At 35.7% G+C, this 12,044-nt stretch overlaps 1 protein-coding gene across 2 annotated transcripts in view; it reads left to right on the forward strand.

The window, feature by feature from the left end:
• Nucleotides 1–12,044, forward strand: part of LOC123674086 (homeobox protein caupolican) — a 50,448-nt gene that overhangs the window by 13,114 nt on the left and 25,290 nt on the right. For both annotated transcript variants that reach the window (XM_045608952.1, XM_045608953.1), the window contains exon 2: nt 8,156–8,473. In XM_045608952.1, the coding sequence (XP_045464908.1) occupies nt 8,156–8,473 (318 nt within the window). The remainder of the gene's footprint in view (nt 1–8,155; nt 8,474–12,044) is intronic.

A 12,044-nucleotide genomic window follows, 5' to 3' on the forward strand; every position in this document is an offset into this window, starting at 1 on the left:
CAATTTCTGCACTCATACGATCCAATAATGTTATGTTATTAGGTGTACAACTTTGCTTCCGCCGTTTTGCAATACATGGCTGTAGCGGTTAGTAACGCCATCGAAATATTAGTCGATTTGTGTCTGCATCATAAAGTTATTCTCGATTTAACATGTCAGCTTACGAGCCAAATTCTCGTCATTTGCGGGATTTTTTAATTTTCTGCTTCAATATGAAGAAATCTGCAGCTGAGTCTCATCGAATTCTCTCAAATATCTATAGTGAGGCCGCTATTAGTGAAAGAACGTGCCGAGAGTGGTTTCAACGCTTCAAGAGCAGTGGAAGAGAGAAGGTTTTCAAAGATGCAGAATTGGAGGCATTACTTGATCAAGACTCGTGTTTAACGCAACAAGAATTGGCAGGATCATTGGGAGTGACGCAACAAGCTATTTCAAAACGACTGAAAGTCATGAGAATGATTCAGAAGTAAGGAAATTGGGTGCCGCACGAGTTAAAGCCGAGAGATGTTGAACAGCGTTTGTTTGCTTGTGAACAGCTGATTGCAAGGCAAAGACAGAAGGGATTTTTGCATCGCATTGTGATTGAAGACAAAAAATGGGTTCATTACGATAATCCCAAGCGCAGAAAATCATGAGGACATCCCGGCAAGCTTCCAAATCGACGGTCAAACCGATTATTCACTGTTCCATGTCATGCTCAGTATTTGGTGGGACCAGCTCAGCGTAGTGTATTATGAGTTGTTAAATCCGACTGAAACATGAAAAATTCTTTTCTGATGGCATGCAAATATTGCTAATGCTTTCCTCATCTTTTTTATATTAAAATCAGACATATTACAACATTAAATAGAGACTTTTTGTTAGTTTTTATTGTGCTCTTATTCCCTTTGTTACTTGTGGGCCATTACTTACTACACTTTTCGAGTAGGTTTTCGAAGCCGGCGTGAGAAAGAAGGAAAGCCGATAAAGATATAAATATCGGCCAAAATAGCTGGGCGTCGGTGCGTGAACCAAGGCCATTAAGGCATCCTCCCTCGAAACCGACAAAATCACCCCGATAAACTAACTGAAATCGAATTTATCTCCGCAAAATAAGACTCAGAAAACGATACATCATTCCTAAAGCGGCGTCCCCCTCTACGATCTGCCAGACGAGACAGAGACGGCTCGACGATGCGTTACTTTAGCGTTGGGGGGGACCAAAGCGTGCCCCTTTTGATTTATAACGATTTAATATTTATTTTGATGGGTGAAATTCGGCGTAACTAAGGCCCGAAAGAGGGTAGCGACCATCTGCTGAATGAGGACGGTGGAATATCGTCCTTATGCCCGGGTACAATAAGGGTGTCGGCTCAGTTTATACAGTCCTTTTGTTACGTCTATTTGGTTTTTACTGCTTTTTCATGGGTCTTTCGGTATACCTTTCGCGCGGTGTGGTCATAATCGGTTAGGGCTTTGAATTTATGGATTTATTAGTGGATTATGAATCGGAAATTTTGTATTGATTTCGAAGGAAGAATTATTTGGTAACAATAAATTTTAGGAATAATGATTGTTATAACCAATATTGTTCGAATTGTTACTAACAACAAATATCATTAAAAATGTCGAAGAATAACACATAGTGTTCCTATTATCACTTTGTGCAGGATGGGCAAATTTCGAAGATTTAGCACTACAACTTTTAAACCAGAAAAATTAAGCTTTCGAAAAATGGCACAGTTATCTAGTGTTCCCATTTGAAAAAATATAATTTTGGGTCATAGCTTCTTAACTGAAAACCCCTGTTAAAAAGACTAGCATGCCACTGGATTCTACGTAAAAAAGTGCCTGTAAGATGTTTTAATTTTAGAGCTCTCTCATCAGTATTAGCCGAGATATAAAAGTTTTTCGATATCGCCATTTTTACAATTTTCGCATATAACTCGAAAACAAAAGAAGTTGGCCAAAAATGAATATCACTCTTGTTAGTTTCTCAGAAGAAAAATGATAACCATAGGGTATCAGATTTTGTCTATCTCCTCTGGTTTAAAAGTTGTAGTGCCAAAACATCGAAATTTGCCCACCCTGTACATATTTTAAACGGCAACCTTTTATTGAAAAATCCAATACATATTTTCTTGAAGTATTTTGATGTCTTCTAGAAAAGCTTGGAAATTGCTAGTATGTAGTTACATTGTGGCAAATACCAGATTATGTATTCCATAATTGTCTATGTTGAATTTTTGGAAGTATAATTTCCCAAGCAGGGATCAAAAGTGCAACATTTGACTTAACAAAACCAGTTAAATATTCATTCGAAAAAATATATCAATTGCAAAATTCCTAATATTTTAAACATTGATCCATTTTTCGTATGAAAATTCATGTCGAATGAAAATTTTCAAATTAGAATAACAAAATATCAATTGTAGTTGTACCCTTGAAAATTTAAAAGTGGGAAAGGTCAGTTAGATCGGTATAAGATATTGAATATTCTCTGTTTTCTAATTTAACTATCAAAATTTCAATTGTGATGTTTTTCCTTTCATATTGTGAGATAGGTCAGTCAATCAATCGGCCTGGTATTACTGAATATTCGCCAATTTTAATTTGATTACCAGATTTTCTATTGTATTTCATACGGAAATCAAGATCAATTTTCGATCTGCGTTATAAATGTTTGCAAAATTTTGATTAAGGACATTGGAATTTTGCGAATGATTATTTTTTTTATTATTCAAGGTTCATAGACGAATATTCAATAGTTTTCACTCTTAGGTCAAATTTTGCATGTAAAATTTGGTAACAAAATATTCTTTTGATCAATTGATGTTTTATTGTTTCGAAAAATTTTCCATGCTGTAGGTCCTCAATATTAAAACTTCATAGATTATGGGCTTATCATTCTCTGACTTTATCGAATATGTTGGTCTCATAATACATAATGAGTAATATGTTCTTTCTTCGATATCTCTCACTTGATTAATAAGTTATGAATGAAAAATCCCATATTCTTGTCCCTATTACTTAAGACACATTAGAATGAACCAAGAAGATAACCTTTGGTATAATTAGTTAATGAACTTGATTTCACCAACGCCCTTATCTGTACATTTGATAATCCTGTTTTCGACAACTGTCCACATTAATATCGGAGTGAATCAGGTTTTCCACCAATTACACATATCTATATGACAAGGGTTTTTTCAGAAAAAAAACCTCTGAACTCGTTTTTTTAAATCAAAATGGAAGAACTCATTATTTTCGGTAATATTCGGCTGGACTGCTAAATTATGAGAGCCACTCTGTATAACGCAACAATTCCTAACAAATTTTTATTGGTTCGATACACTATTACTTCTACGTAAATGACTGGCTTCATTTGAGTACCCTTATAAGTGGAAATCATTATCTGAACACACAAACAAGCCAGTTCAATGGTAGACAAATATGTTCAATCGAAGAGACAATATTAACGTTTTATGTCTCTTTTACTTTGTACCCAACGGTGACACCTGTCTGAAAGTAAAAAATACGGTTCTCTGTCCTGTGGGAAATTAGCATTACCAGTTTGAGGTGTTTTCTTTCCTATTTCCTATGGAATATCGATGTTTGATCTCTTAGATACAGAGTTGTGGAGGTTTGTCCCCCGTAGTGCTTCTAATTAGTTTGGAATTGATGTCCTTAGAAGAAGCAGATGCTTGTTGTGGATAAGGTTAGAATTTATCTGGTGTTTGGTTAATTGGTGATGTCAGATGGAAGAGAAAGACTGAAAATAAATATAGAATTTTTATTTTATTGCTTAATGTATTCTTTTTAGACCCTATAGAATGTGGCAGCCCTTACTACATGATGGTCTACTCTACAAAAAAAAGTCCTCGATTTCGTTTCAAATTTTTTATTGGACATTATAAAAAATATTCTTCTATTTACTGACATTTATATATGAAAATGTGAGAAAGGAAATACGTCAATTCGACAAAAAAAACTGTGTTTCTAAATATGCATAAAAAAACTGTTGAAACTCTTATAATTCATATTATCACGAGATTATCATTGAATTATATCTTCCAATTTATTGCTATAATAAGAATGTGATGAATCAAAGTAAACTTAACAATGAAATAATAACAAGTTTATTATTTCATATCGAAAAGATCTTCACATGAAGAAAACGACTGATCAATAATTGAGTCAAACGCTTTCGGATATACAACTTGATTGTTTATACTTCCAAGTTACGTCACTGACGCAACTTGATTGTTTATACTTCCAAGTTACGTCACTGACGCGTAAAATATAATTTGGCGGCTTCTTTGAATTTCTCAATTTTAATTGCCAGATAGAGTAATATTTATGCGAACTGACAATATGCTATTCTTACAAACGTGCTCAATAATCATCACCGAATAATTTGAGATGAGTTGAAAAAACTGAAAAAAAGGCAAATATTCCTCTTAATAAATGTTGAAAAAAATATGGAATATTTTAGTTCTAAATTTGGATTAAAACGTAATGAATGACCTTAAACGGTAATTTGCCGTTCAACGTTTTTCGATTATGTTTTCGTGATATCCTTCATACATTGTGAAAACGAAAATAAAGAGTGACAAGCATAGGAGCAATAGACAATTAACAATTAACCTCCTAATCATTGAAATATTCCAAAGTGAATTTGCTTCAATAACACAATCCATAAAATCCGGTAATAAATTAGATTACAATGGACTAAAACAATGGAGCAACGACGATTTTCAATGAAATATTCATGTTTGATTTTTTCAGTTTATGCAGTTTTCATGAGTGTATTCTTGGGTGTAGACAGGGATTATTCATGTTGAACAATGCTACAGAAAAAAAGGACATTGTCATTGATTTTGGTTAATTATTTTCAATACCTAATATATTTAGCGCCGTTCGACTTCCCTCTGAAGTTTTCACAGTTTATGTTTTGAATGTATGGAATACAAAAATTCGTGTCTGTCAGTATGTTTGTACGCACATCCTTTACTTCTAACTTCTAAGTACAATTTATATCTGATTCTAATGGAATTTGGTATTAGTTTCCTGTTGAATCTTGTTGAATTTCTCTCAGTCTTTGCAAATGCGCTCTGATCTTGATAACACGCTGTTGAAGCCTATTTATTTCCGTGATTGAATGGAATAACCTATTGAACACCAATTTCAGTAATAAAAAACCTACACAAATATCTACAGGGTGATCCAGATTTTAGTTCAATAACTTTGGCGTCGGACAGAACAACTTTCTTCATGAAAAAATCATATATCCTAGATACAGGGTGTTGATGTTTGAAAAAAAAACAGTTTTTCAGTTATAATTGTACTACATTTATTGTTTTATTTTCATTCTCTTTTTGGGTATTGAAGACAATGTAATGTTTCGAATAAGGTAATATCTCCTGCCTCAATGATCCAGTGGCGTGGTTATATTATATATTATTATTTTATTTTTGAGTGAAACTCTGTTGATTTCAGAAATGGAATAATTTTCTCGGAAAAAAGAAAGTAGCTTAGATCTTCACTTGAAAGAAGATTATCGCACCCCTATATCTACGCTTCTGGATAATTTTGGCAGGAGACACTTAATTCGAATCATTACATTATCAGACTTCAATACTTGAAAATGAAAACAATGAATATAATAATACTAGAGTAAACGATTCTTTTCAAACTCTAACACCTTGTATTTCGAAAACTAAGCTTGTTAGGATATATGTTTATATGAACTTTTCTTCATGAAAAAAGTTGTTCTACGCGACGCCAAAGGCCTATTATTGTGGGTTATACGTATACTTATCTTCCCCACCATTTCGACAAAACAAAAAGTAATATTATTCACCCATCATCAAAAAATCCAGGCTTCCCTACCCCCTCCACCCCTTACGCACCCCATCCCCTAAAACGCAAACCAAGCGGATGAATTCAATTACGACGCCTTGCGTGCAGTAAATATCAACGTTGTCGCGATAGAACGAAAACTGTATCGTTTTCCAAATCCGCACATTACCCCTCGCTCAGAGAGGGGGTTGGGACGGCGAAAATTCAGCCCTGAAAACGCTCTTCCCCCAGCCGACCTATCGTTAAAGCTCCGCATTATCTACCCCCGAACATCTTACCCAACTAGACGACGAGAGCACGTGAAATTATCTCAAATTACGTTAACGTGTTTTTCAGGAGCCGCCAGGCGAGAATGAGCCTTATGCAAGGGGGCCATAAGGGTGGGATCGGTCCGTCGGACTCCGTTCAGTCGGTAGAGTATACCGTGATACTCACCGGGCCGGTAATAACCGTATTATTTATTTACCCAGGGGGTTGTGCACTCGAGCGATGCCTTATTCGTTCGCCATTATTAAAAATAAATCTGCTTCGAGGGTTCTGTCTCTCTCTTTGATGCCAGGCTACGTTGTATCGACGCTGATGTTGCCGAATATTAATTCATTTGGGAACTTTGCGGTGTAGCTTTTACGGTTGTTTTTTACGATTTTTTAACGTTTTTGAAATGGATATGGCTGTTTTCGAGAATCTTTAGATCTCATATTGACGTTTTGTAATGTATAGGACACAAAAATCCATTCGGTGTACAACTTCGCTTCCGCCGTTTTGCAATAGCTGGCTGGATATATAAAATATATACATAATAAAAGGTATTTGTGAACATAATGTCATCGAAATATCAGTCGATTTGTGTCTGTCATAAAGTTATTCTCGATCGAACATGTCATCTTACGAGCAAAATTCTCGTCATTTGCGGGAGGTTTTAATTTTCTGTTTTCATATGAAGAAATCTGCGGCTGATGCTCATCGAATGCTATCAAGTAAATGAGGCAGCTGTTAGTAAAAGAAAGAGCCGTGAGTGGTTTCAACGCTTCAAGAACGGTGATTTTGTCGTCGAAGACCAGCATGGCGGTAGAAGAAAGAAGGTTTTCGAAGATGCGGAATTGGAAGCATTAATTGATCATGACTCGTGTCAAACGCAACAAGAATTGGTAGAATCATAGGGTCTGACGCAACAAGTCATTTCAAAAAGCCAGAAAGTCATGGGAATGATTCAGAAACAAGAAAATTGGGTGCCGTACGAGTTGACGGCGTTCGTTTGCTTGTGAACAGCTGCTTGCAGAGCAAAGGCAGAAGAGATTTCTGCATCACATTGTGACTGGAGACGAAAAATGGGTCCATTACGATATTCCCAAGCGCTGAAAATCATTGGGATATCCCGGCCATGCTTCTACGTCGACGACCAAACCGAATATTCACGGTTCCACAGTCATGCTCAGTATTTGGTGGGACCAGCTCGGCGTAGTGTATTATGAGTTGTTAAAACCCACTGAAACAATCACAGGCGATCGTTATCGAACGCAATCAACGCGTTTATGAAGACGTTAAAAATTGGATCGAATCATTGATCGCTTCAAAAGATGACCAGTTTCTTCAACGCGGGATCCGTACGCTGCCCGAAAGATGGGAGAAAGTAGTGGCCAGCGATGGACAATACTTTGTATTATAAATATATAACTAGTTTTCTACAATAAAGCCTGTAATTTCGGGAAAAAACGGCGGAGGCAAAGTTGTACGCCTATGTAATAAAAAAGAAACTATGAGAATATCTGCAAATAAAACAAAATTAATACTGTTCTGGATTTTATTATTAGTTAGAGTTTATTTGTGTTAGGTATATCATTAAAGTTCACTATAGTTGAAGTTCATTTTTATAGAATGCTAACAAAAACTGTGATGAGTCGGAAAAAAAGAAACATAATTACTTATCAAAAACAATAATATTTGAGGATATGTCTAACAATCGAAATTCAGCTAGGTACATGATTACCTCACAATGAACCTAGATATACAAATATACAAGTAATAATAATGATAATATAAGATCGTCAATATCTCATCCTGTATATTTATCTTTCTAACTTTTTATCTTCTCCTTTTTTTAATCCTCACTTTTTCTCTTCATTTTCCTCCTTCTCACCTTCATATATTCCTTTTCTATTTCCACTTTTTCATCCTCATCTATTCTTCCTCTCTATCACCTTTGCTTCCTTATCCTTCTTACACTTTTTCTTCACCTATCCCACAGTTATATTAAAACAGTACCCAGATCTGTGGTCTCGCCTGTCACTAATGACATTTCTTCTTCTTCTTCCAGAGTACAGTAGCTTCTGGTCCCAGCCAGTCGTCGTCACCCTCCTCCAGCATGGCGGTCACCACTTCAGCACCGGCGGCAGGCACGCCGCCGTCTTCCGGTCAGAGGTGTTGCGATACCGGAAGACCCCTCTTCACCGACCCGATCACCGGTCAAAGTGTGTGTTCATGTCAATATGAACTTTCAGGTTATCAGAGATTGGCGAGCGCAGGCGTTCCCGGTCTGTCGGCCCTCTCGATGTACAGTGTGCCCTATCCTGACGGAATGGCCGCCTATTTTCCCGCCCTTGGAGCCGACCAGGCGCCCTTCTACACGTCACCGGTAAGTCGATCGATTGATTCTATGCGTTTCGGTCGTTTCCGGTTGCTTCAAATGACAGGAAATGAGATTTTTGGGGTCTTACAGCTATCGCGACATGAAAATGCGGTAGTTTGTGACTTAACTGTCAAATGTCATGACGTGTCGACTGTCAGTTGTCATGAATTGTCAACTGTCAAATGTCATATGCCAAAATATGTGCATATTTGAGTAGGGTGGCTTTTACGAAAACTTGGAATACTTAGATAAAGCTGTATATGAACTATTTCATCCACTAAGAACGCACTTCTTATGTTCCATAGTGAATCAAAGTTTCACTCAGAAAACAAACTTCAGCGCGCGATACACAGCTATTGCTACTATTGAATTTATGATAGCAATATTGAAAACTCAACCGCCATAGCTTCGTGAATTTACATACTCGAGAAGACGAAAGAAATATAATATGTTATGGGACATATTATGTACTTTCTCATCCTGTATAATCAATATTTGCAACTCTTTGAAGATAAAATTCAAGGTTCTACAATTAATGAATAGTTAATTAGAATAGATTTTCGAATTCAAAGGAAACTACGAAATTGCAATACATATGGAATATCATAATAGAAAATTCATTGTGATAACCAATCGCGAATCACTTGTAGAATGGCATATTTTACGACACATTTTAACTGCGCTCGAAAATGCAAACAGTAATGCGACTTCGGAATAATACACGATTTTAATATCAATAAAACTTGTTCACAATATCGGCCGTGCCATTTCAATATCGATATGAGTGATATAAAACTCGAAAATAGTTTAATCCTGAATTTTATCGATATAAATTCACAATCGACAAAACGCAAATGGAACGAAATAATAAAATGAGTCGAATTAAATCGAAAATATCAATTTACGATTCGCGTGTTGATGTTGATGGAAATGAATATGTTCCATTTAGATGACAGGCCATACTCCTCCATTTCGGTGAATTCTGATGAACTTGTTAAATGAAACTAGGGGATTTGGATTGATATACTGTATAATTTTCGACCATTAGAAGGTATGAATGTGCTCTATTGGATTATAGGGGTATAAAATGGACATCGAAATGAGGATATCGTGTATAATATACGTTGAGGGATCAACGGACATTCACAAAACTAGTAGTGATGATAATTTCGACCACATTCCAAATCTATACAAATAAAAAAAAATGCATACTATTAAAATAATAAGGCTGCTAAGTTTGTTCAAAATCAATTGCATCAGAGCATCTGTCAACAGTAATAAACATAGATAGAAGGAGTATACGCAATTTTTACATGTCCACAACATGGTTAACAATGTTGTCAGATTTTGATATATTTTCAAATCCACAATTTTACTCTATCGTTATGAATGTATAATATATTGAATGAAATATATTTATTTGAGTGATTCTAAATTAAATAGGCAAATTTGAATATTTGGAATCCGATATTTTTCCTTATTGTCGAATTTACAATAAGCAGAATATTTATTATTTTCTGTATCTACCTGCTGAGATCCAAGGTTTGGCAACTTTTGCTCTCCTAGTGGTGGTTTCATGTCGTTTGGCGCGCTTGAAGTTTGTTTTCTGAATTTCTGATATATTTAGGTATTTATTTCAATATATTTTGAGTTAATATGAAACGTTGAGTCACTATGGGACATAAGAAGTGCGTTCTTTGTGAAGAAATTCGCGAATTGATTGAAATATCGTATCACTGATATGTTTTCATTTCCGCGCGCTTCATGTTAAATTTGATAGTTCATGTTAGGGACAAAATTTCCTTACTGAAAATGACATAAATGCTCCCTCTATCTATGTTTATTACTCTGAGGGTTTTTATCAGCGATAAAAATATGCAAATTTTTCATGTCAATAAGAAAATAATAAAATCAAATTGGCATTTTAGTATCAATTGTATGAACCACAATGGAAAGTATTGATAACCTCGTAGCCGAAAATAAAGATGTATACTTTCAAGTAAAAATGTGTGTTGAGTAGGATTAGAATAAAATTTTGCATCTAACATAACGTTACACATTGACAGTTCAGTTGTATACGTACTTTTCTACACCAAATCCATTGGTGTCATTCCCCAGCTTGTCTGACTATGCATAAACCGATGTTCACATGTACTACAGCGGCCTCCCATCCAGATACTGACCCCGCTAAACGCTGGCTAGTGCTAACTAACCAAGACATCAATTTAATTAAATCCAGATTCAAATCGCGAAGCGAAGGACCAACAACAATCCACAACTCGATATCTCCTCCTAGAAGGCAATCACACGTCGTGTTGATCATATCCAAAGAATAATACCCGGAACAAACAGAACAGTTCTCCAACAAACGCTGTCAGGAGCATTGTTGGCCAACAAGCGTCCAATGATTAATATAATAATCTGTAATGAAGTTATACGGACACGTCCCAGCGCTGATTTATTACAAAACGAATTTTTTATTCGGTTGAAACCCTGGGTGTGCACGAATCTTGTTAATCCCACGTACAATGGGCAACATTGAGAGGTGCTGGTGGTTTATAATGCTCGAAATTAAATTTTAAATGTCATGTTTAGTCGGGATCGAAGCAGGCTACTAACTAACCTCAACGTGTCCTCTATGGAATTTCATTAGGGGGGAGGAATATTGGTCATAGAGTTGTTGATTACAGACAGTCTGGACTAATAAGGTGTATTCAGGGCTTAATCAGAAGTGAGTCGAGTTGTTGGTGCCATGACTATGGTTTTTGCGATTTGGTTATGATGAACAGAGTCAAAGGTTTTCCAGTCAGAGGTTTCCTTTCGATATTTAATAAAAAACCAGTGTATTTCAAAATAAATTAATAGATATTTATTTCATTGTGAAGAAGAAGGTATGCCATCACCATCACTATATCAACCAAATGGGTGTCACAGCTACGGTTGCAACAGCATATTTCTTTCAATTCGCACATTTGCTGTTGTAAGTCCTTGAATACTTCACAAATTCCTTCTTTAAGGTCTTGAATCGATTGTAATGCATTACCATAGACCTTATCTTTTACCTGGCCCCAAAAAACTAGTTTTTACTTGTCAATTGTCAAAGGATAACAGCTTCGAAAGTGACAGCTGTCCAGATAGTGGGCTATTGAAAATGAAAACTCTCGTGGAAAACCCTTTATTATTGGATCCAGGTCGATCATGTAGAGGATATATTCTTTGGTGTCTGGATTGTCATGAAACTTCGTATATTTTTCTTTTTTTGTAATAATAATTTTTTTCTTCTTGGTTCATTTCTGTTGTATTCAAATTTTTCGAATATGCCTTTTAAAGTGTTCAAGGAGAGCAACAATCTATCTAAGTATTGTGAACTACAACAGAAAATTGAGTTTTTTCGTCTATGTCCACCATTTGTAATGGAAAAATACACAACTAATTGAAGAGAAGATACATTCCTGTACTTTTTTCGATATTCGATGTCATTTTAACTCATTCTTATCGCTTTAATTAACATTGTTTGCAGGAAAAAGGTGGAATAAGTCACAATAATTGCACTTGTAGATTTGCCGAGAAATATTCC

The sequence above is a fragment of the Harmonia axyridis genome, chromosome 2 (assembly GCF_914767665.1).
Source record: "Harmonia axyridis chromosome 2, icHarAxyr1.1, whole genome shotgun sequence".
NCBI classification, from domain to species: domain Eukaryota; kingdom Metazoa; phylum Arthropoda; class Insecta; order Coleoptera; family Coccinellidae; genus Harmonia; species Harmonia axyridis.